This window comes from Numenius arquata, chromosome 8 (genome assembly GCF_964106895.1).
Source record: "Numenius arquata chromosome 8, bNumArq3.hap1.1, whole genome shotgun sequence".
NCBI lineage: Eukaryota > Metazoa > Chordata > Aves > Charadriiformes > Scolopacidae > Numenius > Numenius arquata.
The window spans coordinates 18,192,330-18,218,740 of record NC_133583.1 but is presented as its reverse complement, the minus strand read 5'-3'; the positions used below and the strand labels follow the sequence as shown (position 1 = coordinate 18,218,740).

At 61.1% G+C, this 26,411-nt stretch overlaps 5 protein-coding genes across 7 annotated transcripts in view; 4 read left to right on the top strand and 1 right to left on the bottom strand.

The window, feature by feature from the left end:
• CACNA2D2 (calcium voltage-gated channel auxiliary subunit alpha2delta 2) overlaps positions 1 to 3,726 on the top strand; it is a 224,223-nt gene extending 220,497 nt beyond the window's left edge. For both annotated transcript variants that reach the window (XM_074152097.1, XM_074152098.1), the window contains 10 exons: positions 65 to 159; positions 359 to 406; positions 809 to 880; positions 1,032 to 1,184; positions 1,303 to 1,355; positions 1,438 to 1,493; positions 1,598 to 1,721; positions 2,217 to 2,326; positions 2,546 to 2,634; positions 3,182 to 3,726. In XM_074152097.1, coding sequence (XP_074008198.1) covers positions 65 to 159; positions 359 to 406; positions 809 to 880; positions 1,032 to 1,184; positions 1,303 to 1,355; positions 1,438 to 1,493; positions 1,598 to 1,721; positions 2,217 to 2,326; positions 2,546 to 2,634; positions 3,182 to 3,310 — 929 coding nt within the window. In that variant the 3' untranslated portion in view covers positions 3,311 to 3,726. The remainder of the gene's footprint in view (positions 1 to 64; positions 160 to 358; positions 407 to 808; positions 881 to 1,031; positions 1,185 to 1,302; positions 1,356 to 1,437; positions 1,494 to 1,597; positions 1,722 to 2,216; positions 2,327 to 2,545; positions 2,635 to 3,181) is intronic.
• Positions 3,727 to 6,464: 2,738 nt separating this feature from the next.
• On the top strand, positions 6,465 to 8,263 carry TMEM115 (transmembrane protein 115). The gene is made up of 2 exons (XM_074152073.1): positions 6,465 to 7,318; positions 8,059 to 8,263. The coding sequence occupies exons 1-2, from the start codon at positions 6,465 to 6,467 to the stop codon at positions 8,261 to 8,263; spliced, it is 1,059 nt and encodes a 352-aa protein (XP_074008174.1).
• A 250-nt stretch (positions 8,264 to 8,513) lies between these two features.
• On the bottom strand, positions 8,514 to 11,640 carry CYB561D2 (cytochrome b561 family member D2). 2 transcript variants are annotated; one of them, XM_074152072.1, is made up of 3 exons: positions 11,479 to 11,640; positions 11,340 to 11,377; positions 8,514 to 11,116 (listed from the first exon to the last, which is right to left on the bottom strand). In XM_074152072.1, exons 1-3 carry the CDS (start codon positions 11,603 to 11,605, stop codon positions 10,613 to 10,615), a joined length of 669 nt encoding a protein of 222 aa, XP_074008173.1. In that variant the 5' UTR covers positions 11,606 to 11,640; the 3' UTR covers positions 8,514 to 10,612. The 2 variants fall into 2 exon arrangements, with proteins under 2 accessions (XP_074008173.1, XP_074008172.1); XM_074152071.1 differs by having other exon boundaries at positions 8,514 to 11,233; positions 11,331 to 11,377; positions 11,479 to 11,605.
• A 252-nt stretch (positions 11,641 to 11,892) lies between these two features.
• On the top strand, positions 11,893 to 15,317 carry NPRL2 (NPR2 like, GATOR1 complex subunit). Its single transcript, XM_074152515.1, has 11 exons — positions 11,893 to 11,964; positions 12,204 to 12,295; positions 12,782 to 12,950; positions 13,113 to 13,221; positions 13,505 to 13,641; positions 13,935 to 14,032; positions 14,124 to 14,160; positions 14,306 to 14,399; positions 14,496 to 14,613; positions 14,839 to 14,981; positions 15,250 to 15,317. The coding sequence occupies exons 1-11, from the start codon at positions 11,893 to 11,895 to the stop codon at positions 15,315 to 15,317; spliced, it is 1,137 nt and encodes a 378-aa protein (XP_074008616.1).
• A 255-nt stretch (positions 15,318 to 15,572) lies between these two features.
• Positions 15,573 to 26,399, top strand: ZMYND10 (zinc finger MYND-type containing 10). Its single transcript, XM_074152221.1, has 12 exons — positions 15,573 to 15,664; positions 16,469 to 16,577; positions 17,123 to 17,239; positions 18,382 to 18,435; positions 18,534 to 18,686; positions 20,792 to 20,880; positions 21,166 to 21,266; positions 22,639 to 22,811; positions 23,123 to 23,248; positions 25,007 to 25,128; positions 25,332 to 25,457; positions 26,115 to 26,399. The coding sequence occupies exons 1-12, from the start codon at positions 15,573 to 15,575 to the stop codon at positions 26,197 to 26,199; spliced, it is 1,347 nt and encodes a 448-aa protein (XP_074008322.1). The 3' UTR covers positions 26,200 to 26,399.
• Positions 26,400 to 26,411: the final 12 nt, after the last annotated feature.

Here is a 26,411-nt window from a genome sequence, read left to right as displayed (position 1 = left end):
GCTGGGGGGTTCCTGTCATCCCCCTTCCTCCACTGGGGCTCACTCCATCTCCTCGCTGCCCCAGTGGTGGGGGTGAAGCTGGACCTGGAGGCCTGGGCTGAGAAGTTCAAAGTGCTGGCGAGCAACCGGACGGACCGCGACCAGCTGGGCGCCCGTCGGGTACGTCCCCTGGGGCTCCCACAGTGCTGGAATGGCACAGGGATGGGGACAGGGAGCCCTGCCTGTCACCCTCCTTGAGGCACCCATCCCCATCCCCTGGGGACACCATCCTATGTGTCCCCTCCTGGCCAGGAGGACAGCTCTGGGGCAGGGGGGTGGTCCTGCTAACCTGTCCCTCTGCCCTGGCTTCGGTTGACAGTGTGACCCCTCGACCAGCTGTGAGATGGACTGCGAGGCCAACAACAAGGTGGGTGGTGGGCAGGGGTGGGGACAGTGGGGGCCAGCAGGCAGGGGATGGCTGGGGGGACTCCCCGTCCCCTGCCCACTCTGCCTTTGCTATCCCCTGTCCCCCTGCCACTCCCAGAGCTCAGGCAGCCCCCTGACCCCGCTTGTAGGGACAAAGCCCTGGGGCTTGCCCCCTGGACCATGGACAGGGAGGGGGGCTGTTAAACCCCTCAGGGTGGGTGGTGGTTCCTGCTCCCTGTACCCAGTACAGGTACTCCCAGCACCAAGGTGCTCCTGAGCAGCCCCCAGGTTTGGGGACGCTTTCTGGCCCCCCTTGCCTGACTGCCTGTCGCCCCCTGGCCCTGCCTGTCCTGCCTGCCCTGTGCATGGCCGGGAGGTGGGTGACGCTGCCCTCCTTCCCCAGGACCTCATCTGCGTCCTCATCGACGATGGGGGGTTCCTGGTGCTCTCCAACCAGGAGGACCACTGGTACCAGGTGAGCGGTGCCTGCGTGGTAGCTCTCCTGGGCACGGGATGCCAGAGGGGAGCTGAGACCTTTGAGCTTGACACAGCCCCACTCAAGTCTCTGCCAGGGGAGACCCATGGCGAGGTGTCATTTGGATGCAGACTCAGTGTCCCCATCCCAGGTGGGCAAGTTCTTCAGCGAGGTGGATGCCAACCTGATGTCCGCCCTCTACAACAACTCCTTCTACGCCCGCAAGGAGTCCTATGACTTCCAGTCCGTCTGTGCCCCTGAGGCCCAGAGCAACACGGGCGCTGCACCCCGCGGTGTCTTCGTGGTGAGCACCCATGGGGATGGTGGCTTCCAGGTGGTCCAGGAGCTCGGGGACCCATGGGTCTGTCCCCAGTGCCCTGCACAGGAACCTGCTGGCTCACCGCCCCCCTCTTTGCCCGCAGCCCACTGTGGCCGATCTCCTGAACCTCGCGTGGTGGACCTCAGCTGCAGCCTGGTGAGTCTCACCGTGTCCGCTTCCTGGGGGCTGTTTCCATTGGGTCTGGGACAGCTGACATGGCTGCTCTCTCCTTCCCCAGGTCCCTCTTCCAGCAGTTCCTGTACGGCCTCACCTACAGCAGCTGGTTCCAGACGGGTGAGTCCCTGGGGAGCCCCAGGCTGGGGGTGGGCAGGGGATGTGGTGGGGCTGTGTGGTGTGGGGATCCATGGCTCCTGGCCCACGGCACTGTGCTGGTGCAGAGGAGGTGGCAGGGGACAGCATGGAGGCCAGGGAGACGAGCTGCATCATGAAGCAGACACAGTACTACTTCAGCACCGTCAACACCACGTACAATGCCATCATCGACTGCGGCAACTGCTCCAGGTGGGTCCATCCCCATCATCCCACCAGCCGGGCACTACTGCCTTTGCTAGGAACACCATGCAGCCACCTGCAAGGAGGAAGGGGGGCGATGGCAGATGCCCTGCAGTGCTTGGGGGGGCTGTGGTATCTGGACAGGGGATACAGAGATCAGCGGTAGTGTCCCCATGGGCAGTGGGGTAATGATCACGTCTGTAGAGCTCCTCCAAGTGGGATTGAGCCCTGAAAGCCCATTGGTGCCAATTCACTGGGCAGCCCCTCGGCATGGGAATGGGGAGCGGGGTGGAGATGGGAACAGGGATGAGGATGGGGACAGGGATGGGGACGAGGAAGGGGATGAGGCTGGGGACGGGAAGAAGGACAGGGATGAGGTTGGGGATGGGGTTGCCCTGCTGGCTCAGCTTCCCCAGAGCCACCCGCCAGCAGGGCTGGCACCAGGGGCCAGAGGGGGATCGGGGCACAGAGTAACTGGGGTCCTCGCTGCTGTCACACCCCCAGGCTCTTCCACGCACAGAGGCTGGCCAACACCAATCTGCTCTTCGTGGTGGCCGACAAGCCCATCTGCAGCCAGTGTGAGTCCGTCAAGCTGCTGCAGGCGGAGGTAAGAGGTATCCTTTGGTGGCCCAGCTGCGTCCCCCAGGGATGTGGTGGCAGAGGGAGTGGGGGGGGACAGGCGGGGGCCATGGGACAAGGCAGGGGGGCCGCAAGGTACAGGGTCTGGAAGGGGTGGAGGGAGCCAGTCTATGGCCAAAGGGGCTGAGAGTGGCCATGGGGTGTCCCACGGGCCGCCACCGCCCTGTCCCCGGTGGTTTCCTTGACCTGCGAAGCCCCTCCGAGGGATCCCAACCAGTGTGAGCTGGTGGACAGGCCCCGCTACCGGAAAGGCCCCCACATCTGCTTCGACTACAATGCAACAGTACGTGGGGTACAGGGGAGGGTTCTGGGGAGGGATGGGGGCAGTGGGTGCCCCCTGAGGACGGGGGGAGCAGAGCCATGGGGTTGTCCCCAGGGAAGCAAAGCTGTGGAGTGTCCCCCTGGTGGGAATTGGGGCGGTGGGTTCCCCCTCAGGGGGGGTGGAGCCATGGGAGATCCCCAGGGGAGCAAAGATGAGGGGTTCCCCCCTGGGGTGGAATGGAGGGGTGAGTGCTCCCCCCCCCTACAGGGAAGCAGAGCCATGGGGGGATCCCAGGGGTGCAGTGCTGTGGGGAGACCCCGGCAATGGGGGCTTGGAGCCCTGGTAGGACCCCCGGGAAGGGGGTGGGGGTGGGCATTAGGAGCCTTGGGGTGCCTCTGTGCCGAACAGCAGAACAGCACCATGGGGTGTCCCCCTGGGGGGAGAGCAGTGCTATGGGGGCCCTGGGGGAAGAGGTGCAGCAGGGCTGCAGGGGGGCAGCGGGTGCCCCTGGGGTGCAGAGGCACTGCAAGAGTTGCCCCACTGTTCCTCTCCCTTTGCCCCCCCCCAGGAAGATACCTCAGACTGCGGCCGAGGGGCTTCTTTCACCCCCTCCCTGGGGGTCCTGCTCTCCCTGCAGCTGCTGCTCCTCTACTCCAGCGCCAGCCGGCACCCGTTGCCCCCGGCCGCCTGCCTTTAGCCCCCCCAGCCACCCCGCCAGCTCTCTTTTCTTTCAAGCTCCATCTCCATCCCCCTCCCCGGCCCGGTGGAGCGATGTCCCCTCCACCGCCTCGGGGACCCCCGCGATGCCGCAGCCAAAGAAGAGTCGGGGTGCGGGCAGGGGCTCCCCGGCAGAGCAGGGACCGGGTGGGTGCCCCAGCGTCGTGCCCTCCTGGCCGCTCGGACTCGGAAAGTGGCGTCGGCACCCTCCACCTGCGACTCCCCGCCCCCCTCCCCCTCCCATCCACCTCGCCTATTTTTTTAGCCTGAAGATTTTAAACCAGATCTTTCTACATCGAGTTTCCGACATTTTCGCCTGGAGACCGGCGGTGTTTATTGTCAGCAATGAGGACACATGGAAAAAAAAAAAAAAAAAAAAGGAGGGGGGGAAAGGAGAAAAAAGAAAAAAAAAAAGAAAAAAGGACTTGACTTGAATGTGCGGGTCAGTATTATTTGTTCCAGCGGTTACCAGCCCCCCCCGGGTGTGCGGGGCTGACGGCAGCTCCAGCATCCCTGTGGGCTCGGGGGCCGGTGCGGGCAGGGGCAGAGGTGGGGGGGGCACCGGCCATCGCCTTGCGCCGGGGGCAGGATGGAGCCCTGGTCCCTGCTGTGGGCTCAGCCGCTCTCCCGCGTTCTTGGGCACAGATATTGGGGTGAAAAGGAGGGGGAGAAAAAGTGTATTTTGTTTCTTTTCCGTTCTGCAGATCACTGTGAAATCCTGCCCACCCCAGCCCTGCCGGGCCCCCCCCAGCCGCCCTCACCCCGGCAGCCCTGCCAAAGAAACCGCGCCGGCCAGCAGGACCTGCCGCCTGTCCCCGAGGGGGACATGCCACGTGTCCCCAAATGGGGTGTGCTGTGTGCCCCCGAGTGGGATGTGCCGCACGTTCCCGAGGAAGGGACGTGCCAGGCCCCCATGCCCGTCCCTCGGGTCACCGGCACAGGGGCTGACGGCCGGACGCGGTGGGGGGAGCTGCTCCCCGGGTGCTGCTGAGGTCCCGGCTGGGGGCACCCAGTGATGGGGGGGCAGGAGATACCCCTGCAGTGGGGTGCCCCGAGGTGCTGGGGTTCACAGTAGGGCACTCGGGTGGGGGCATCCCCCCCCCAGCCGAAACTCTGGGTGCTGAGGAGGCTCAGCCCCAGCACCCCACTGCACCCCACCACCACCTCGGGAGAGGTGCCACAGGGTTGGGGGGTCCCAGCACAGGCCCCCCCCCCCGGGGTGCTGCAGTGCCAGGGGTGTTATACCCACCACCCATGCCCCCCCACCGCCTGGGCGGGCAGCCCTGGGGACCCTCACCCCCCTGGGGCACCCCAGTCGGAGCCACCCCATCAACCAGGGCCGGGGGAGCCCCCCTCGGCACGGCCACCCCCGGTGGGGGGGAGGGGCTGGGGAGGGCGCCAGGCACTAATTAGTGCTGGGGTTAATTAATGGTCATTCTGCTTGTAGCTTTTTCAGTGTGTGTTTGGTTACTGTCTCTGGGAACCGTGTTTGAACAGATGGCTCTGTGTTACCGGGAGTGTGTGTACTTCTGTAGTCTAGTTAGGTGCTCTGCCAGAAAACCACCACTATACATACCTATAAATATATACATATATAGTCTATTTTAAGTTAAAAACCAATGAGACGAAGAGGCGGTGCGGCCCCGGCCCCCCCCGTCCCGCCGGGGTCGCCTCCTGCCCCATCCCCACCTGAAAGCTTCTCTCTGCTTATTCAAAGGCGTTGGGTTTTTAATTGATTTTCTTTAATTTATTTTTGATTTCTTTGGGTTTTGATTTTCTTTTTTTTTGTACAGAAGAGTTGGAAAACTTCAAAAACCAACAAAAAAGACAATTTGTAAGATATTGTGCGTGTGACTCCTTGTAAAATATTTTCAAATGGTTTATTACAGAGACTCAGTTATTAAATAATGTTCATATTTTCACTTCACAGGCGGTGGCTGCGTCATTGCCCGGGTACGTGGGCAGGGCCGGGGCCGGGGGGGGAGCACGCTGCCGGTGGGGGGCAGGAAGGACATCGGGGTGCTCCTGCCAGCCGGGCGCTGCCTTCACGCTTGCCTGCACCTCCGCTGTGATGGGCAGGGACACAGGCAGGGGCGCAGGCAGGGGTATGGATAGGGATGCAGGCAGGGATATGGATAGGGGTGCAGGTAGTGGTGAAGGCAGGGATATGGATAGGGGTGTAGGCAGGGATACGGGTAGGGATGCGGGCAGGGATATGGATAGGGGTGCGGGCAGGGATAGAGGCTGGGATACGGGTAGGGGTGCAGGCAGGGATAGAGGCAGGGATACGGGTAGGGGTGCAGGTAGGGGTGAAGGCAGGGATATGGATAGGGGTGTAGGCAGGGATACAGGTAGGGATGCAGGCAGGGGTGTAGGCACAGGTACAGACAGATCTGCGGGTTCACAGCCAGCCACTCACTGCACAGGAGGGGCTGTGGGGCAGCAGGGGATTATCCCCTCCCTCAGCCCCCCCAGGTTCCCCCACCTCACTGTGTCCCCTCGGGACTGCCCCCCCCACCCCTTCCCCACATCTGCCTGTCCCCATCTCCATGTCCCCTATGCCACCACCACCCCTCCTTGTCCTCTTGTGTCCGTGCCCCCACATCCACGTCCCCCTCTCCTGTGGGGTCCATGTCCACGAGTGTCCCCCCGTGCCCGGCCCCCCGCCGTGTCCATGTCCCCCCATCAAGGTTTGTGCCCCCCGTGTCTGTGTCGCCATGACTGTCCCCCGAGTGCTCCCATAACTGTGTTCCCCCATCCCTCTCCTCCGCCTGTGTTCCCTGTGCCTCTCCCCCTCCCCCCGTTCCGTGTCCGTGTCCCTCCGTTGCTCTCCCCCGAGGCCGCCATAGCCGTGCCCATGCGGCCGGACTACATGTCCCAGCGTGCCTCGCGGCGGGACACCGGCCCCGCCTCCCGAGAGGCCGGTCCCGCCCCGTCCCCGCCCAGCGCCGCGCATGCGCAGAGCCGCTGTTTGTCCGCGCCCGGCCTGGCCCAGCAGCGGGGCCGAGCGCGGCCTGGCCTGAGGCGGCGGGAGGGGCCCGGGCCTGGTCGGGGGCTGAGCGGGGCCCGGCGCGGGGGAGGCCGGGCGCTGTAGCCCCCGCGGGGCAGCCCCGTCCCGCCGGCGGGGGCCAAAGATGCGGCGGTACCTGCCGGTGGCCCGGCAGCACTTCCTGGCGGCGCTGGCCGGCGCCAGTGTGGTGGTGAAGTCGCTGAGCGCCGCCGTCGTCCTCCTCTACCTGCTCTCCTTCGGACTGGACACCGCCTACGGGCTGGGGGTGACCCCCGGATACCTCCTGCCCCCCAACTTCTGGATCTGGACGCTGCTGACGCAGGGGCTGGTGGAGGAGCGAGCCTGGGGCCTGGCGGTCAGCCTAGCCACGCTGGGAGTAGCAGGCCGGCTGCTGGAGCCCCTCTGGGGAGCCCTGGAGCTGCTGGTCTTCTTCGCGGTGGTGAACATCTCGGTGGGGCTCCTGGGGGCCCTCGCCTACTTCCTCACCTACGTAGCCTCCTTCCACCTTGCCTACCTGTTCGCTGTCCGCATCCACGGCGGGCTGGGCTTCCTCGGGGGTGTCTTGGTGGCCCTCAAGCAGACGATGGGGGACAGCACCGTCCTGAAGGTGCCCCAGGTCAGAATGAAGGCGGTCCCCATGCTCCTGCTCCTTCTCTTGGCTCTGCTGCGGCTCGCCGCCCTCGTCGAGAGCAATATACTGGCCTCGTACGGCTTTGGGCTCCTCTCCAGCTGGGTCTATCTCCGTTTCTACCAGCGGCACAGTAGAGGCCGCGGAGACATGTCTGACCACTTCGCCTTCGCCACTTTCTTCCCTGAGATCCTGCAGCCCGTCGTGGGTCTGGTGGCCAACCTGGTGCACGGCGTCTTGGTGAAGGTGAAGGTCTGCCGCAAGACAGTCAAACGCTATGATGTGGGCGCCCCATCGTCCATCACCATCAGCCTGCCAGGAACGGACCCCCAGGACGCCGAGAGAAGAAGGTACCGCTTGCCCTGCTTCCACGGGGATCACGTTTATGGGCACTGAGGGTCAGGTTTAAAATCCGAATGAGGAGGAGTGGGGAGATTTGGATGCAGGGTGGACCAGAGGGTCTGCCGGGGGCTTCCATCCTTGCTGCAGAGGTGGTGAGGGGCATTTCAGGGGCTGGTGGGACATTGTCCCACTCTTCCAAACGCAGAGCAGCAGTGGAAGTGCAGGGGAGGAGCTGTGAGATCATGGGGAAGGGGCAGGCGGAGTTTGGGGTCAGGGTTCCATATAGAAGGTGGTCGGCAGCTGCCTGGGGAAGTGCCATTGCCCCACACCTATCATCGTGGCACCCGGGAAGGCGCTGAGTCAGCCCCACACCCCAGCCCTCCCGCACGCCTGGCCTTGGCTTTCCCGAGTCCCGGCAGGATGGTTTGGACAAGGCGTTGGCACTCCACCTTTCCCTGCCCTGTTTTACGCCTTTATTCCCATTCCTGGAGCGGCCCATGTGCCGTCTGACAGCCCCCGAGAGCACCACGTGGCATGAAAACTCCATAGGTTGTCAGGGAGCGCTGAGTGGGTTTCTGTGGGGAAGTCCCAGGCGCTCCAGATCATCTCTGGTGCTGCTGAATCCACCCTCTCCTGCCGGGAAGGAGCCAGGGATGGGCTTGCACAGCACCCTGTGGGGCAGAGCCATTAACCCCTGCCCTGCCCCTTGGAGCCGGGGTTAACACACCCATCTGCCCTTGCCCCACAGGCAGCTGGCCCTGAAGGCCCTAAACGAGCGGCTGAAGCGCGTGGAGGACCAGTCGGCCTGGCCTAGCATGGAGGACGATGAGGAGGAGGCAGCGGCGGTGGCGAAGGCCGATAGCCCACTGCTGCCCGACTCTGGCACGGCTGGGAAGGGTGCCAGCCAGGAGTCCAGCCTCATCACCTTCCAGGATGCCCCATCCCAGCTGTGACCAGCCGAAATGCCACCCCCCCCCCCGCCCTGTCTCCGTTGGAGAGCTGCTAACCCCCCTCGTGTCCCCCCCATGTAGCCGGGACGCTCAGCGAGGAGCAGGGACTCCTCTCGCGGCAGAGGCAGGGGGGCTACCTCATTCCAATGCTTCGTTGCCGCTTGCGGCCAGCACCAGGCACCCAGGACGAAGGACAGGGGCTCCTCGAGCTGCTCACCTCAGCGCAGGAGAGGCCGTGGACATCGGTGCCAGCAGTGGGGGCTGCTCCAGGAGGGGGACGTGGGGCTGATCCAGCCCCAGGTGTGCCCCAAACACAGCCAGCCGGCCCCCTCCCCACACAAGAGCAAAGTCAGCGGCGCTTCCTCGCTTCTCCTCTTCACTGGGGGTTGGCCAGAGCACTCAACACTTATTTCCTCCTTTCTGAAGGTAGTTTGGTCCCTAACTGAGGGAACAGGAACGCTGGCGAGTTGCTTTTCTGAATCCTTTTCCCATGGGGAGCCTCCCCCCTGGCCTGGCAGGAACTTGCCGTGACCAGTGAAAGGTTTGCCAGGTGGGGGGGACCGGAAGGGGCTGCCCAGCCCCTCTTGGCAGTGGTCTGGCACTGCCAGCTCTGGGCTTTCATATGGTGGGGGGGTCTCTCCTCCTTCATCTCCTGTCCCCAAAGCCAGCCCCGCCAGGGGCCGGTGCCCTCGGCCACTCCCTGGCTAATCCATGTGTCAGATTACACTAGAAGCTGGAATTCATTTTTACGGTGGGGCTCTCGCTGCTTCCTCCAGCAGCAGGTTTTCTTTCCTGCAGGTAGAATATGGACTCCCCCTTCTCTTTCCCTCCCTCTGTGTTGGTGGGCTTTGTTTTGGTTTGTTTTTTTTTTTTTTCCTGGATGGAGAGGATGCTCCTACGATAGCCTCCTCGCAGCTCCGGATCCCCAGGCAGTCCCCAGCCCGGGATGTGGGTCAATGGTGTCGTGATTATTTTTTTAAAGGACCACATGAGAAGGTTTTGTCAATTGGGAAAAAAAAAAAACACCAGACATTTCGTTATCAATAAAAAGTTCTTTGAAAGAGTTGGCTCCCTCAGCAGAGCATGGGCAGCGGAGGGACTGGGCACAGAGTTGCTCCCGGGGGCTTGTGCACAGGAGCCTGGGGAGGGGGTTTCTTTCTGGGTGCTCCCAGCAGGTTGGGAGAGACCCTTTGCAAGCCGGGGGAGAGCGGGGATATCTGCCGGCACCCCAAAAGCCCCTCCCCGGGCAGTAAACAGGCCTTGTCGTGCTGTAGCTGCCTGAAATCTTTATTGAATAAAAGCTCTGGATACAGAGGAATTTCCCAGCCTGGGAGCTGCTTCCAGCTCTCCGGCCCTGCCGGGAGCAGGATATGTGCCAAGGAGGAGCCACTGCAGCAGATGGAGCCTCGCAGCGCCCGGCTGCCCTAATGGCAGGCAGGCTGGAAGGAAGGCTGTCGTGCTGGCGAGGCGAAAGGCGAGGAGGTTGCTTTCTGCCTTCCCGAGGGCTGTTTCGCAGGCTGGCTCGAGGGCTTGTCCCAAGCCCTGCTCCTGCCGTGCTCGCACTGGTCCCTGTGCCCCTCAGAAGGACAAAATGCCTTCGCAGGCTGCTGGTTTGCATCTCATCTTGGTAATTTGCTCTGTAAAATGACCCCCCCCTCCCACCTTGCTAAAGCTTCGCTGTCCCAGCCTGCAGGAAGGATTTGTGCGTGGTGATGGGTGCCCCGAGCCACAGCCATTGGGCAGGGCAGTCTGTACCGGTCCAAGAGAGCCCTCGACTCTGTGCAGAGCTGTGCCACAGAGATGGACACTTTGGGTGCTGCCACCCTGCTTCAGCCCTCCCGTGGCTGAAGCCACAACCGTGTGCTGTGCCTTTACTGGCCAAGCTGCCTTTTGCGACAGGAGAGGCAGTGCGGTGCCCGTTGCAGCCTCCCGGGCGAGCAGGGACTCTCTGCCCTCCTCACCAGGAATGTGACAGCTCCTGTCCTCCCTGCTCCAAAGCAGCCCTGGGTGGCAAGGGAAGAGAAAAGGAGCAGGAATCCTGAGTGACCCCTCTGGTTCCCAGCACTGAGCACCAAGCTGCTGCGGGGACCAGCAGCGTTACCTATTCTGGGAAACATCCCCACCGAGGGAGGCACAAGATGGGCAGCTCCTGCCCGCTCGGTGTCACGCACATCATAGCTGCTCCCTGGGAGACGAGACACTACAGACAATCCAGGACTAACGAGACACGAGTAGACAGAAATCTAGTTTTGAGGAGACCCTGTGCGAGCAGGGGACACCCAGAGGGACCTGCAGGGACAAGCCCCGGCCTCACTGGCTTGCGCAGGGGAAGTTTGGATCCACGCTGAGCCCTCAGTGCTGGCTCCGCTTGCGGTACAGGTAAGCGTTGCTCACCTGGTTCATGATAACCAGGCTGGTGAGAAGGGGACACAGCATGGCAAGGTACCAGGAGACGCTGGTCACTGAGGTGGTGAACCACAAGGAGCACATGCCTAGCATCAGGCTGGCACAGCCCAGCAAGTAGCCCACCAGCCCCGAGGTCGCGTGGTACAGCTTGAGCTTGGCCAGCGTCCAGTTCTTCATCAGCTTGGGGTAGAGCAGGAGCACCCCCCCCGCACACTGCCCGGTGGCATACAGCACGGTCAGCAGCCCCGTCAGGCCGTGCCAGGTGACGAAGTGGGCCTTGCCATTCAGGTGCTTGTTGTAGGTGATGATGCCGAGCCCCAGCAGGGCGCAGAGGAGGGCCAGCAGCTGGAGGGCCCAGTGCACCCGCACTTTGACTTTGCGGGAGAAGGAGCGGAGCAGCGAGATCTCCGGGGAGAATATCAGCAGGGCTTCCGTCATCAGGAACGAGAACTGGGAGACAGAGGGCGGGAGGAGGGGGGGGGCGGGATTGGCACCGGGGGCACAACCGGCAGCAGGTCCGCTTCTCCCGTGGCTCAACCTCCCCCCGCCCACGGACAGCAGAGGGGCCTCGTCCTCTCCGCCAGCGGAGCCCCTTCCTCTCCCGGAGGGAGGTGCCGGTGGCGGGGGAGGGCAGCACGGGGAGGTGGCCGGTCACCGGGGCGGCGGGACTTACCGCGAGGGCCATGAGCAGCGGGTGCCAGGAGAAGAGGCCTGCAAGGGAAGGGCAGGCGCTGAGGTGAGGTGAGGGGAACTGAGGAGAGGCCCGGCCCGCCGCCCCCCCCCTCCCCCAGCCCCGGCCCCCGGGCACTCACTGGATCCGGGCCGCGCCAGCACGGCCACGGCGGTGGGGAAGCCCAGCGCCACGAGGTGGGCAGCGGCGCCGGCGGCGGCACGCAAGGAGCGGTACAGCCGGGACTCGGTCTCGGCCGTCAGGGCCATGGCGGCCGGCGGGGGAACGGCCGCCACCGCCGCCGAGAGGGGCGGAACGGGGAGAGGACCCTTCCCCGATTGGGCCAGGCGGACTGTCCGTCCGCGCTAGGGCCCGCCTCCGCCGCGCCGCGCCGCCGCTGAATGGGTGGGCTGCGCTGTCGCTCAGAGTGAGAGCCCGCCTCCTCCGGCGCGGCCTTGTGACGCGCCGTCCCTCAGCATCGCCGTTACGGTGGCCGGCTGGGCCCTCGGCGCACGCGCGCTGTGGGCCCCTCCCCTGCCGCCGGTCCGGTCTTGCCATGGGCGGCAGGATCGAGTGCGTCTTCTTCAGCGAGTTCCACCCCACGCTGGGGCCCAAGATCACCTACCAGGTGGGGGGAGCCTGGGCCTGAGCCCGGAGGGGAAGCGGGGTTTGAGAGCACCTACCGGGGGGCTGGTACCGGGGCAGGGCCTTGACGAGGGTTCGGGGCCCGGGAGCGTCTTCCCGCTGAGGAGGCTGAGGCCCTGGAGCGCCCATAGGAGAGAATGGAGGGGTGGAGGCCGTCGGTCTGGGGGGACCGGGGCTGGGCAGGCGGGTGAGGCTGGAGCTGGGCCTTCTGTGCCGCTGCAGGTGCCGGAGGACTTCATCTCCCGGGAGCTCTTTGACACCATCCAGGTGTACGTCATCACCAAGCCCGAGCTGCAGAACAAGCTCATCACCGTGTGAGTGTCGGCAAGTGTTGTCCTTCCCCGTGGCATCCCCTGTCCTCACCACAACTGGGCAAGCCTCCACTGGTGGGAGACAAGCGCTCGGTGATGCGACAGTGCCAGCTGTCAGCTCCGGGCCACAGGGATTTCTGTCCCAGTGGTCAGCAGGTTCATTGCGATGCCCGCAGTTACCCGTGCGGGGTTGGGTATGTGATTGTGGGGGTGGCTGGTGCTGCATGTGGTTCTCTGCCAGCCTCAGATCCATGAACTTCAAACACGTCTTGAGAGCTGTGGTGGTTTTGAAAGGAGACTCTTTTCTTTGGTGACTCTTTTCTCCTTCTTCAGACCGTGTGTTTTGCACTCTGAGCATTTGGGGATTAGGCATCGTTTTTCCTGCAGAGCAGAGAAGCCCCCACCTCCAGAGCCAACTGGGAGCTAGCCTTGAGTGGGGCTCAGGCCTCCCTGAGGGCGTAGGTGCAGGTTATACTTGTCTTCCCCCAGGACGGCCATGGAGAAGAAGCTGATCGGCTGCCCTGTCTGTATCGAGCACAAGAAGTACAGCCGAAACGCTCTGCTCTTCAACCTGGGCTTCGTGTGCGATGCCAGAGCCAAGGCCTGTGCGCTGGAGCCCATAGTGAAGAAGCTGGCTGGCTACCTCACCACCCTCGAGGTGAGGCCCGAGCCAGCTCTGTGGTAGGGGCCAGGTTTACAGCAAGGAGGGGATTGTGCTGGTTTCACTGGAAGTTTGAGGGAGGATGGGAGCAGAGACTTGTGGTTCCTTTGGCCAGTAACCCTGTAGGGTGGAGCTGACTTGATTTCCTGCTCTCTTTAGCTGGAAAGCGGCTTCATCTCCAACGAGGAGAGTAAACAGAAGCTGGTTCCCATCATGACCATCCTGCTGGAGGAGCTGAACGCTAAGGGGAAGTGCACCCTGCCCATAGGTACGGCAGCCATGCTGTCCCTGGCCTGCAAGCAAGGACAGTGCAGGGCTGGGTGGCAGCTGAGCCATCCCCTGCCCAGGTCGGCTCTGCCTACGCTGCTCCTGTCTGCTTTTGGAGCTGGAGGGTGGCTGAGCCAGCCTTGCCCTGGATGACTCAAAGGGCCGGGAGGGATGGGGTTATGGGCTGCAAACACCTTCTTCCATGTGGTGTGGTGGTGTCCTGGGGCTGATGGTCATGAGCAGAAGTTTCTGTGGGACCTGAGCACTCCCCCTTCCCTGGCCAGATGAGTCGAACACGATCCACCTGAAGGTGATCGAGCAGCGCCCGGACCCCCCCATCGTGCAGGAGTACGATGTCCCTGTCTTCACCCAAGACAAGGATGACTTCTTCAACTCCCAGTGGGATCTCACCACGCAGCAGGTCTGTGTGCTTGATGGGGGTCACTACACTTTGAACATGATCTGTTCCCATGAAGGGAGTCAGGCTGTCCCAGAGATCACCACGTTAATGAGCACAGTTTGGTGCTCCTCTTGTCTTTGTGCTCCGATCTGCGAGCACCCCATTCACCCAACACGAGGATAAAATGCTGCTGGGGCTGGAGCCTGCCCATCCCAACATGCTCCCAGATGCAGGGGAGTTTCTTGGGCTTCAGGGTGATGCTTTGGGCTTCTCTGCCTCTCTCCCCTCTTAGCTCTCGCCTCCTCCCCTCCTAGATCCTGCCGTACATCGACGGCTTTCGGCACGTCCAGAAGATTTCTGCAGAAGCCGATGTGGAGCTGAACTTGGTGCGCATTGCCGTGCAGAACCTGCTGTGAGTGCGTGGAAGGGGGCCTGGTCAGCCCGCAGGAGGGGTGGTGGGTGCTGGCAGAGAGGGTCTCTCATGTTTCCCCCTCCATCTGCAGGTACTACGGGGTCGTCACGCTCGTCTCCATACTCCAGGTGGGTCAGGCCACAGAACATGGGCATGGGATTCTGTTGGCTGTGCCATTGGGGTGGCCATGTAGTGGGGACAACGGGGTTTGGAACAGGGCAGGTCTGTCTCGGAGCCATGGCTGAGCAGAGCTGGTTTTCCCTTGCCCTCCAGTACTCCAATGTCTACTGCACCACACCAAAGGTCCAGGACCTGGTAGATGACAAGTGTCTCCAGGAAGAGTGTCTCTCCTACGTCACCAAACAAGGTATGGTGACCCTGCACTGGGCTGCCGGCGGAGGCAGAGGGAGAGGGCGGCCAGGTGACTTGTCCCCACCAGGTGATAGGTGACTTGTCCCCACAGGGCACAAGCGAGCCAGCCTCAGGGACGTCTTCCAGCTGTACTGCGGGCTGAGCCCTGGCACGACGGTGAGAGACCTCATCTCCCGCTACACCCTGCAGCTCCAGAGAGTGGATGAGAGGTCAGAGCCAGCACCCTCCTGCTCAGTCCCCGAGGGCAGCGGTGATGCTGGGGTTGGCAGGGGGAGCAGGGGGGAGTGTGGAGGGAATACCCAACCTGTGTGTCTGTGGTTGGGGAAGCTGAGGCAGCGGTGTGGTGTGGTGGAACCAGAAGGGAATGGCGGGGAGCTGGGGTGTTTGAGGCCTCAGCATCATGGTCCCAAGTCTCTTCCTTCCTTGTCCCCCAGGAGGCTCATCCAGTTTGGCTTGATGAAGGGTCTTATCCGACGGCTCCAGAAATACCCTGTCAAGGTTGCCCGGGATGAGCGGAGCCACCCAGCCCGGCTGTACACGGGCTGCCATAGCTACGATGAGATCTGCTGCAAGACCGGTGAGAATCCGGGCTCCTCCATGCAGCTCCTGGGGCTAGTGAGAGGCAGGGGGCTGCCTGCATGCCCGGGACAGTGGGCTGGTTTCGGGGTCTCCCTTGCCCCTTTGGGAGCTTTCAAACCACAGGGAAACAGCGCTCTGTGCTGAACTGGGCTGCCAAGCCCACGCTGCCAGAGGGGAGGGGTTGGGGGAGACCCAGCCAGCCCCCCAACACCGCTGCTGGGCACCCCACTGACACCCCCCCACGTTATGTGTGTGTGTCCCCTCAGGCATGAGTTACAAGGAGCTGGATGAGCGCCTGGAGAACGACCCCAACATCATCGTGTGCTGGAAGTGACGGCGGGAATGGCAGCCGGGGTCCGCACCGGGGCCCCTGTGTCCCCCCCGACGCGTCCCTCCTTGTGTCTCCCCGGAGCACGGTGCGCCCCGCCAGCCGCCGTCGCTCCTCCGCGCCGCCAGGGGGCGCCAGAGGACACACACCACACACTCCCCCGCGCCGCCAGTGACCCGCAGCGACTCCTCCGCGCCGCCGGGGGGCGCCAGAGTCTCCGCCGGCGCTCCCCGTTGCCATAGCGACAACGACGACGACGCCATGGCCGGGCCGGCGCAGCTGCTGCCCGCCGAGGCCGAGGCGCTGGTGCGGGCGTTGCAGAGCACCGAGCTGCGGGACACCGGCGGGCAAGGGTGCGGGGGGGGGGGGGACACACGACTTTGTTGGGGACGGGGCCTAAAGGGGTAGGGCCCTGCTTCTGGGGTGTCCCCGGAGGGTCTGAGCGGGGAAAGTGCAAAGAAGGGGCTCTGTATTTGAGTTGTCCCCGTTGGGGCTACGTGGGGAGGGGGACAGGAGGGACCCCGGTTTTGGGGCCTCCGCAAAGGATCTGGGTGGAGGTAAGGAGGGGTCCCAGGTTGAGGGAGGCATATCCACAGAAGGCCTGGGGGAGAGAGGAGGGGCCCTGTTTTTGGGGTGTCTCTAGAGGGTCTGGGTGGGGATAAGGAGGCGGTCCCCAGAAGATCTAGGGTAGAGAGAAGGGGCCCCAGTTTTGAGGTAACCCCAGAGGGTCTAGGTGGGACAGGGGAGAGGAGGGTCCCCAATTCAGGAAGAGGTGGGAGAGAGAGGAGGGTCCATGTGGGTTGGGGAGGCCAGGAAGGGTCCAGACCTGAGATGTCCCCAGAGGGTCTGTGTGGATAGGGGCAATGGAGAAGAGGACCCCCAGTTTTGGGATGTCCCCACTGGGATGTCTCACTGTGGATGTTGCTGAGGGCAGGCAGGGGGGCAGTGGGGCTGCCACAGGTGGAGCTGCTGCCCCAGGGAGCGCAGGCTCAGGGGACAGTGTGGGGTTTTGGGGGTGCTTGGCAGGCTTGGGGCATTTCCTGGGGATGGGGGTGCTGGTTTCCCTGAATGAGGGACCCTCTCCAGGAGTACAGTGGAGTCCCAAAGCCGGTGGCCAGAGGTCTCTGGCACTGACGTCCTTGCTGGGTGTCCTGCAGATGGCTTCGGCAGCACGAGTGCGTGGAGAAGCTCAATATGCATGCTATCCTGAGCGCTTCTGCAGGCCAGGAGCAGCTCCTCACTGAGCTGCTGGTCACCTACACCAAGGTGAGCCTCGTTGGGTGTAGGGGTGATCCCCGGTGCCAGGCCTTTAGCTTCGAGCCAGGGTTGTCTTGTGGACAATGTGCAATTTTGGAATAAAATGGTGAAGAATCTACTGTAACTCCAACAAAGATGTTTGACTGATGGTTTGCCAGTGTTTTGGTTTTTTGAATTAAAGGTCAAACTGGTATTTCTGCTTGCTGGTCTCTGGTTCCTCTCTGGAGGTTGTTTTTGATCTCTTTCGTGCACCAGCCCCTCTGGTTGCAAATCTCTGCCCTATACCCAAGGTGTCCCAGACCCAGAACGTGCCACGCTGCACCAGGATGTGTGGTGCCCTGGACCTGCCCAGCTCCTCAGGGTCATCTTCCCACTTTGCAACCCCAGGAGCTCTCTCTGGCCTCTGGTCTGTTGGAGAAAAGCTGTTGATTTCTAAGCTGGGCGGATACAGGCTGTGCCCCAAGGCCACCCTCCTCTGTGGGATGACTCACAAGTCTGTGCAGCTGAGCATTAGCACAGGTCTGAACGGTTTTACTCCCCTGTCCCCTGTCTAGATTCCTGTTCTCATTGGGGAGCTGATCTCTGTAGAGATCTGGAAGCACAAGATCTTTCCCGTGCTGTGCCGGCTGGAGGACTTCAAGCCAAGAAGCACCTTCCCCATCTATGTGGTGGTGAGTAGAGGGAACAGTGGGAACGAGCCTAGAAATTGGGCAGGCATCACTACGCTTAAAAATAAATCTCTCCCTGAAGATGTCAGAGCTGGGGTTTTACATCTCACCAGGCTGAGAAGCTGTGCTGGACACTGTGACGCAGTGGGAAGCACCTGGTTTCCCAAAGCTGCGAGTGATGAGCCCATCTCCTTGCCCCAAGGAGAGACAAGGACCCCCTCCCAGGGCAGCTCAGCTCCACGTCCATGCCTAATCCCACCCGGGGGCTTTCCGGAGCTGCTGGGATGCAGTAAAAGCCGCTCCTGGTGGTAGCTGTTCTCCTGGCTTGCGGCTCCCAGCGGCTCAGTGCTATCCTCGCTCCCAGGCAGCAACACCCCTGGGGTATTGGCCCCCTCTGAGCACTGTTTTTCTCTGGCACCTCTAACCAGAGGGCTCTCTGAGGTCATGTGCCTCTGGGTTTAGAAAAATGTCGCTTTTTCGTACTGAGCTTTTGGGAGCAGCGGTCCCTTGGGCCATCCTTGGCAAGGGAATGATCTCAGAAATTTGGCTTCTCTGCAGAGGGATGCAGCCCTTGGCCTAAGTGGAAACCGCCCGAGGCTTGGAAGTTTTAGCCCGTTTTCAGGCAAGGGCAACACCTTGCTGAGGCAAAGTGGTGTCTTCCCTGGGCAGTATGTTTGTCACAGTGTTGCCTCGAGGCAGCTTATCTCACGGTTCCCAGTCTCAGGATAAGGCTGTCTGCCCTGGTCCCAGGGGGCTGAGAGCAGCGCAGCCGTGCAGAGCACTGTCCCATCTCGGGCAGTGGCTCCGTGCCAGCGCCAGAGGCTGCAGCTTGCCTGGGGACTATGGTTGTACTGTCACTGAAACATCAGGGACATAGCCCTGAAGAGCCCTGCCTGCTGGGAAACGTGGTTCTCTGTCAGTGTGTTATAGTGTCATAGGCATGTTAATGTAAATATTAATATGAACTGTATGAACTGGAGTTGTTTTAAAGATTACATCTCTTGTATTTGGCTCTTGGATTTGCATTTAGCCACAACTACATATGCAGCTTCTTAGAAGAGCCCTTTTCCCCGTCCAATTGCCTGTGTCCTCGGTGCTGGTGACCACTCCGCTGTTACCTCACTCTTGCCGTTTTCCTCCCTCAGCTGCATCATGAAGCCTCCATCATTAACCTCTTGGAGACCGTGTTTTTTTACAAGGTAAGAGGCAGGTTCAACTTTTTTCAGTGTAAAGCCCCTGGGGGTGGAAAGCCACAGCTGGGGGGGGCTGACCCTCTGTGAAACTTGTCATTGTGAAGGAGATCTGCGAGTCAGCAGAGGACAGCATTCTGGATTTAATTGATTATTGCCACCGCAAACTGACCCTGCTCGCAGCTCGGAGCGCCAATGGACAGAGAGCGACCCCAACAGAGCTTCGTCCTGAGGATCTGGCCAGCCCCTCGTCCATGCAGGTGAGGAGAAAGTCCTGTAGCTCATTGAGGCCACATGTGATGGAAGATGAGGGCAGCCTGAAGAGGCACGGGGGGGGGCCTTCCTCTGGAGAACACCTTGGCTGCAACCCTGGCACCTCCCACCCATCTTGGGGGGTGTCTGGTGCTGGTGCTCATCTGTGACAGCAGCTTGGCTGGGCTGGCAGCTGCACCCACTTCCCTCCACCCTGCAGCCGTGCTTCCACCCTCTCTCGTGACAGTACCAGCTTGAGGCTTCCTGCAGGACATGATCTGAGCTGGCGCTCTGATTGCGGTGACACTGTAGAGCTGACACGCAAAATATTCCATAAAGGGGTTTTGGCCATTTTCTCTTAAAAACTGTTGTGGGTTTGTCTCCCTGGAGCTTGTGAGACCAATTTAGCTTAGGCTGCTGCTGCAGCCAGCCATGGTTAACCATGAGAGGGATCCCTCCCTAATCCGATGCATGATATGACTAGGAATTGTCCCAATGTGTTTCCCCCCAACTTCCTTGTCTCTCTGAGAACTGCATCCCCTCTGTGCTGACCTGAGCCTGAAGCTGTTCCCAGTCAGGTGTTTCAGGGCTGCCACGCATACCTTCCTGGTGTGGGACCTCTCTTTGCTTCTGCGACTTTGCTTCTCAGCGCCTCGCGTTTCCTCCTTAAACTGTGCACATCACGAGGAGTGTCTGGAGAAGCAGGGTTAAAGTGATAGCCTGCAAGCTTGGCCGTACCTCCCTGCATCGCCTCCATCCTTTGGCTTGTTGCCCGAGCACGTGCTCCTCTTCCAGAAAAGGGAAGGAAGTGGAGGGCTCCGGAGCACAATAGGGATGTTTTCCAGGAAATGTTTTCCCAGCTGGGGAGGGGAAAGGGGTGTCTCTGTTACAGCTTTGACATGGTTCAAGAAAAAAAAATAGACCTTTTCTAGCCAATAGGGTTCAAAAAAGCACTCATCTCCCAAGGAGCCTGGTTTCCTCTGATTCATTCCAGCCCCTCCTGACTCTACATACAATAACCCCCTACTAAAAAACTGTTCCTGCCCTCTCCTGTGTTGCGGAGCCTGCTGTACTTTGTGACTGTGTACGGTGATAACCCCTGGAGCAGGACCTGATCTGCTGTCCCTCAGAAGCACAGGCGGAAGTCCCTGCCTGAAGGTAGCAGATTTGAGGTCTGGATACCAGGAGGAGCTGTAGGAAACAGCCTCACTGGGGGAGTTTGGAGAGGGAGATGAGGGGAAAGAGCCCAAAAGGATTTCTTAGTAGTGCATGGGGCACCGGCACGGGGAGCGCAGGGCTTCTCACCGCAGGAATTTGGAAGGGAACAGTTGCAGCAGCGCTTTAGTGGAATAGGAGTTGCTGAGGCCAGTGCTCTGCACACAAAGATGTGAGCTGCTGAGCCTCTGGGGCTGGAGAGGAGAAGCCCTGCCTGGAATAGGGAGAAAGAAGGACTTGGCACCTCTCAGCCTAGCGTCCTGATGGTCTCAAAAGAGGCTGAGTCAGAGGGGGGTCAGACTGTTAGCCTGAGTGTGTGGGGCAAGAATGGGGTGCCCACGTTGGGAAGGGAGGGAGGCCGGGTGGCTGGAGAGTACGGCGTAGCTGCGGGCTGGGATAACCACAGGCAGATATTCTAGCTGGATCTATGCAAGCTGGAGGGGAGAGGCAGATCCACGTGGGGTGATGTAGGATTGCAGCTGCACCAGGGCCAAGTTTCTCCCTCCTTCTCCAGTTCCTCTGCTGATCATGCAGCTTCCCCTCCCTCAGCCTCACATGTCTTGTGGGCCACAAAATGATACCAGAAGAGGAGAGAGGAGCAGTCTGGGACTGGCCTCTTGCAGGGGGTGTCCCTGTGCAGGGCCACTGCTGCTGGTAGCCACCCATGATGTGTTAGGGGTAGGGAGATGAGGGACAAGCAACAGTGGGCTGCAAACACTTTGTGGGTGCCCTGGCAAACAGGCAGCACTGGCACAGTCAAGATGAGAAACAGTTTGTTTTGCAGGGCACTAGTTTCCTCCCCAGTCTGTGGTTATCGATGTGGAGCCAAGAGGCTGCCTCCCTGCAGCTCTCGGGAAATGGGGCCTGAAATCCTGAGGCTGTGTTTGTCCCTCCCCAGGAGCTGCAGAATCAGGCGGAGACAATGGAGTTTGAGATTTCCCTGAAAGCCCTGTCCGTGCTGCGGTTCATCACGGATCAGGTGGAGAGGTAGGTGCCCAGGAGCAGCAGAGGACATGCCAAGCTCTCCGGTTGAGATTCCCATGGGGTTGCAGCAGGCGTCTGGACCCCTTTCAGCAGCTGGCTGTATCCATGGTGGCAGTGGCACTGCGCCCCAGGAGGCAGAGGCAGCAGCACTCCACCCTGCTCTGTGGTACTTGCGGGAACCCAGATCTTTGTTTTTGTCCTGCCTCTCCCAGTTGCCTCGGGGAGTGTTTGTATCTGTTCTGGCATTTGACTGTGAGCGCTGTTTCACCCTTTCTGTCGTATCGCCAGTCTGCCCCTGAGCGCGCTGACACGGATGCTGAACACCCACAACCTGCCTTGCCTCCTTGTCGAGCTGGTGGAGCATTGCCCCTGGAGCTGCCGGGAAGCAGGTACTTATTGTGCCCCATGGTACCTGTGGCACCGTGGTGAGGTGCTGGGACCTGCATCCACTGACGGGGCTGCTGCAGGAGCCCTTGCAGAAAGCTGCTCCCCCCTTCCTCTCCCCTCCAGCCTCCTCCCCTTGCTCCTCACTAGTGCTCCCTGCCTGAAGCGCTTCAGCTCAAAAGCAGCTGCAGCACAGCTGGGCTGGGGACACAGCGTTGCTCCCAAAAGCCAGTCCTCACACATGGCTGCGTCTCATCTGAGATGATCATGGCCAGGATGGGAGCAGGAGCGTAGCATGTCTGCCAGCCCCACTTGCTCCTCTGAGGAGTCTTGTCCTGGATGCAAGAAGACCAAGGTGCCAGTCTCAGCCTGTCTGCACCTCTCTGGGACAGCACTAGGAGCTGGAGCCAGACATAGGCTGTCCCTCACAGCAAACCGATTGCCCTGAAGCTGCTGATTGATGAGCCTTGCTCTTGTTGAATGCCTCTGATCAGGTTGTGCCCGTCGGCCATAGCCTGTGCCATGGGCCCTACCTCCTGCACCTCTGCAGCCCCCCAGCTTCCCTGCCGCCTGCCTCCAAGCAGTGGTGGGGCACAGCCTGGGGCGTGGGAACCCATGCTCCCCTCCCCAGCCCTGCACCATGGGGGTCACAGCACGGGCAGGGGAGGAAGCGATGCTGGGAAGCACGTGGCTCTGCGCCTGCCGAGAGCAGCCCAGCTGGATGTGTGAGCTTTCCTCCTTCCTCCAGCCAGGAAACGCATCCCTTCTCTCCGCCTGTGCTCTCGGGGTGTCAGAAGGAGCTTTGATCCAGGGCCCTGGGGGAGGGACTGGAAGGAACCAAGAGTGCAAAGGCACTTCCAGGCTGTGCAGATGTAGGGTTACATCCGCCTCCACCCCCCCAAGAGCAGCACAGTAGCTTCTGGAGCTTGTTTTGTCACTTCTGTTATATTCATGCTACTTCTGGCCTTCACTGGCAGAAGAACCTCCAGAAGAGCAGGTATTGGCCATGCTGATATCCCAAAACATGCCTCTCCAGCCACTCTGTTGCTGCAGCATGGACTTCCACACCATCTACCAGTGCTCTGCACTCCTGGCCATGTACAGAGGGAGATATCACAGGGATCTTTCAGTTCCTGCCACATCCCCATTTTTGAATACATATTCTTTATGCTTTTTGTGCTCTCTAATATATTGTCTCAGTACCAAGAAGGCCCCTATGCTGAGCAAAGGGGTGGGGAAACTGAGGCAGGCAGAAGCAGAGGGGCTTACCTGTGGCGGAGTGGGGAAGTGAGCGTAGGCCAGCATCCCCACCTTTGAGCTGTCTTCCCTTGGGCAGCGCTGTCTCTCCCTGGAGCTGTGTGTTCCTCTGTCCCTCAGGCAAGCTCAAGAAGTTTGAGAATGGCGCGTGGCACATGGTGCCACCTGAAGACCAGGTGAAGATGACCAAACTCGATGGGCAGGTGTGGCTTGCCCTCCTCAACCTCCTGCTCAGCCCTGAATGCCAGCGCAAATACCATTTCGATGGCTTCAACAAGAGCCAACTCCTCAAGGTAGGACCCTACACCACGAAGGCTGTGGGCTCTGCAGCACAGAGTAGGACCTTGCCAGCACTAGGCCCCTTCAAGCATCTCTCCCCATCCTTGCTGCAGGCTCTTAACAGCCGGTGGTGGGAGAGAAGTGGGGTCTGTCACCGTGCCAGCAGCAGCAAAGCTTGTGTTTGCAAGTGCACCCTGTGGGACCCCCATGGGTCGCTCTGCCAGTGCCCCACAGATACCTGCTCTTGCCGTGCTACTTCCCCAGCTCTGGCTCCCTTGTCTTGACCTCTCTCTGTTCGCTCTTCTCTTGCCCTCTGTGGCTACAGCTCCGTGCGTTCCTGACAGACGTCCTCATTGACCAGCTGCCCAACCTGGTGGAGTTGCAGAGATTTCTGAGCCACCTCGCAGTGACAGAGCCAGCTCCCCCCAAAAAGGATCTTGTCCTGGAGCAGGTATCCTGTGGCTTTTTCTCCACCTCTCCCGCCGCTCTGCTTTCAGCCTGATAGCTCCCTACTCCCTTTTCCTCCCACCAAGCTCAGCTCTGGATAGGTGCTGCTGTGGTAAAGCAGCCAAGCACCCGGTTCACTGTTACACCCTTATTGCTGGCAAAGTTAACTTTCAGGTCATTCATGGACTTCTGCTACGGCAGTGGCCAAGCAGTCACAGCTAAAGGTGTAAATGCTGGGTTATAAACAGCTCTCCAGATTGCCTTGGGTTCTCTGGGTGGTGGCTGCTGGCTTGTTTTTACAATTAACTCTTTATTTAACATTTATCAGTGTTTTCCTGCTGAATTCTGGACTTCCCATGGAAGAGCCCTTTTTACAGTCCCAGCCCTGGGTTGCTCGGCACACTGCGTAGGGAGGGATGCCAAGGTCTGGTGGCAGAGGCTGGAGTCAAACTGGTCCCAGCTGATGTCTGGGGGCTCAGGAGTTGGGCCCTGAAGGTCTTCAGACAGTGTGGGGTCCTTGGGGCTTTTAATCTAAGCAATGGTGACCTCTAGAACAAAGTGTTTCTACTGCCTTTGTGCAAGCTGGGGGGAGAAACTGCGTGAGGGGGTGGGCATATCTGTAAAGAGGCAGCTGAGAAGAACTGGGAGAGCAGAGGCTCTTCCCGCTGCTGGAGGCTCCCACGCCGCTTCCCAGACCGGATGGGTAGGTCGGGCAGTGGCCGCTTGGGCTGTGCGGAGGGGGAGCATGCCGTCCCCGGTGCAGTTGGCCGTGTAGCCCAGGAGTAGGGTGGTGAGCCCTGGCTGCGGCTGAGCTGGAGCTATGGTCCGTGCTGGGAACTGGGGCTGGGGAAGGCTGCAGATGGTCCAGCCGAGCGGTTGGGGCTGGGGATGGCAGCAGGGCGGAGTTGGTTATGGATTCGCTCCACATGCTCAACTGCCAGCGTGTCGGTGGGGCAGGGACAGGCAGCTGCCACACTGGGGACCTCGTCCAGCCCTCGCTCAGGCTGCTGCCCTTCTCCGTAGCTCTGCTTTTGTGCCGGCACTGCTCCTGCCTCCACCAAGGGCTGGGGCTGAGCACAGCGGGTGGGCAGGGGGAGCCAGCTGGAAGCACACACGTGGGCTCCCCGCTCTGCCCAGAAAGCGGTGAACTCACTCCTTGTCGCCGAGCCAAATTTCAAAAAGGCCTTTTTCCATTTGGCTGTTTCCAGAGCAGCCTCCTCCCCTTCCAGGCCTGGCTATTTTTACTCTGCTGAAGAAGCAGCGCTGTTTGAAGCAGCATCGTCCTCTCCAGAGCCCGAACTCCATGTGCTGCTCTTGGCTGGCGCTTTCCCTTTCGCGCCGACCAGCCCTTCCCCGAGTGTTCGTCTTCGGGGAAGTGACGAGTGGAAAAATCTGCTCAGGCAAACGGCTCCGGAGCATGGGGTTCACGCTGCTGCCGACAGACGGGATGCTGACATCCCAGGGCTTTCTGTGCGGGAGCATGGGCCTCGGGGCTGACCTCTCACTCCCAGCCAGACCCCGAAGGTTTCTCCTGAATGTTCAATGGCAGAGCGGATCTGTCCCCTCTGTCTACCCAAAAGCACACCCTTGCTCCCTGTGCCTTCACCTCATGTCCTGCCTCCACTCACCCTTCTGGGACACACACACACACTCTCCTTGTGCCCAGGGCTGGCTGCATCTCTGTCCCCCAAATGCCTCTGTACCACAGGGTGTTCACTCTGGCCACGAGCCCCCCTTCCTCTCGCTCTGCCTCTCCCACCAGGTTCCCATCATTCGGGACTTCATCTTCAAGAAAAATGCAGGGAAGTGGGAGGCCATCGCCAAGCACCAGGTGAAGCACGTCTTCAGCCCCACTGAGGAGGAGCTGAAGCTCCAGGCACGCAGGTAAGGCCCTGGCACATGCGCAGAGGGCACCCAGTGGAGCCAGCATCCCCATTAGCAGGGGCTGGATCTCAGCACTGGGAGGACAGAGGGAGTCTGTGGTACTGGCTGGGGATGTCCCCTCGGTGACAGGGTACAGTGAGGACAGCTCACTACTTGTCAGCAGTTCCCCATGTGCAACCTCACACCATTTCTGCCCACCACAGGTGGGCACAGACCTACAGCCTGGACATGATGGAGGCTCTGGCCCCCAACAAGCCCTGCTGCGGGGCGTGCGGCACGGAGGCGGCCAAACGGTGCTCTCGCTGCCGGAACGAGTGGTACTGCACACGGTAAGGGAGCCCTGCCACCCCCAGTGCCCCCTGCAGCCCCCCCAGTCTCCCCTGCTCCGCAGAGCACTACAGACCTCACCAGAGGATGCTGTGAAAGGGCCAAGGGAAGCCAGGGGTCCCACTGCTGCTCAGCATCGCTGGCTCTCCACTTGCCACGTACCTCTCTGAGTCTTACAGTGGGGCTGATGTGTGGGACGCTGGTGGAGGAGATGCTGGTGAGTGTTGTGTCGCCGCTGCCAGGTGCTGAGTGGCCTGTGCCCACACCAACAGCAGTGACAGGCCACGGTGCTACTGTCTGCCTCTTCTGCACCTTGGTGGGCCAGGAGAGGGGTGGAAAGCACCCATAGCTCTGTGGGTGATGGGCTGGGATGTGGCAGCTGGGATGGTGGCAGTAAATTAAATCTTCTCTCGTCCTGAACCATCTGGCAAGGTCTGGTTATAGCTGTGTTGTTAAACCCTCTTAGCCCCCAGAACTGGGGGCCGCATCCACTTCCTTGTTGGGGTAATGCTCGGCCCTGCCACATCCCTCCCAGCATCCGGAGGAGTGTGGTTCCAGGGTTTGTCCTTGTTGCTGCTTCACTCCTGGGGATGGAGGTGGCCCTGCTGCGTCCCTGCTCAAGCTGCAGAGCCCCTGAGTCATGGTCTGCCCCTCCACAGGGCATGCCAGGTCCAGCACTGGCAGAAGCACAAGGTGGCCTGCAACCTGATGGCCAGGGAGCCGAGGGGAGCAGGTGAGCCATAAGAGAAGCAGTGACTGGTGTCTGCCCCGCGGCATGGGGAAGCAGAGGTTCCTCCTGCGTGCAGCCCAGCAACCAGAGAGGAGAAGCTGGCAAAGACCCCTTCTCCCTGCTCCCAGCCCCGGGCAACGCTGGCTGGGCTCAGCCTCTCCTCTCCCACCTCCCCACCACGTAGCCTTCTCCAATAAACCTCCTTATGCACCCCACTGCTGCTCGG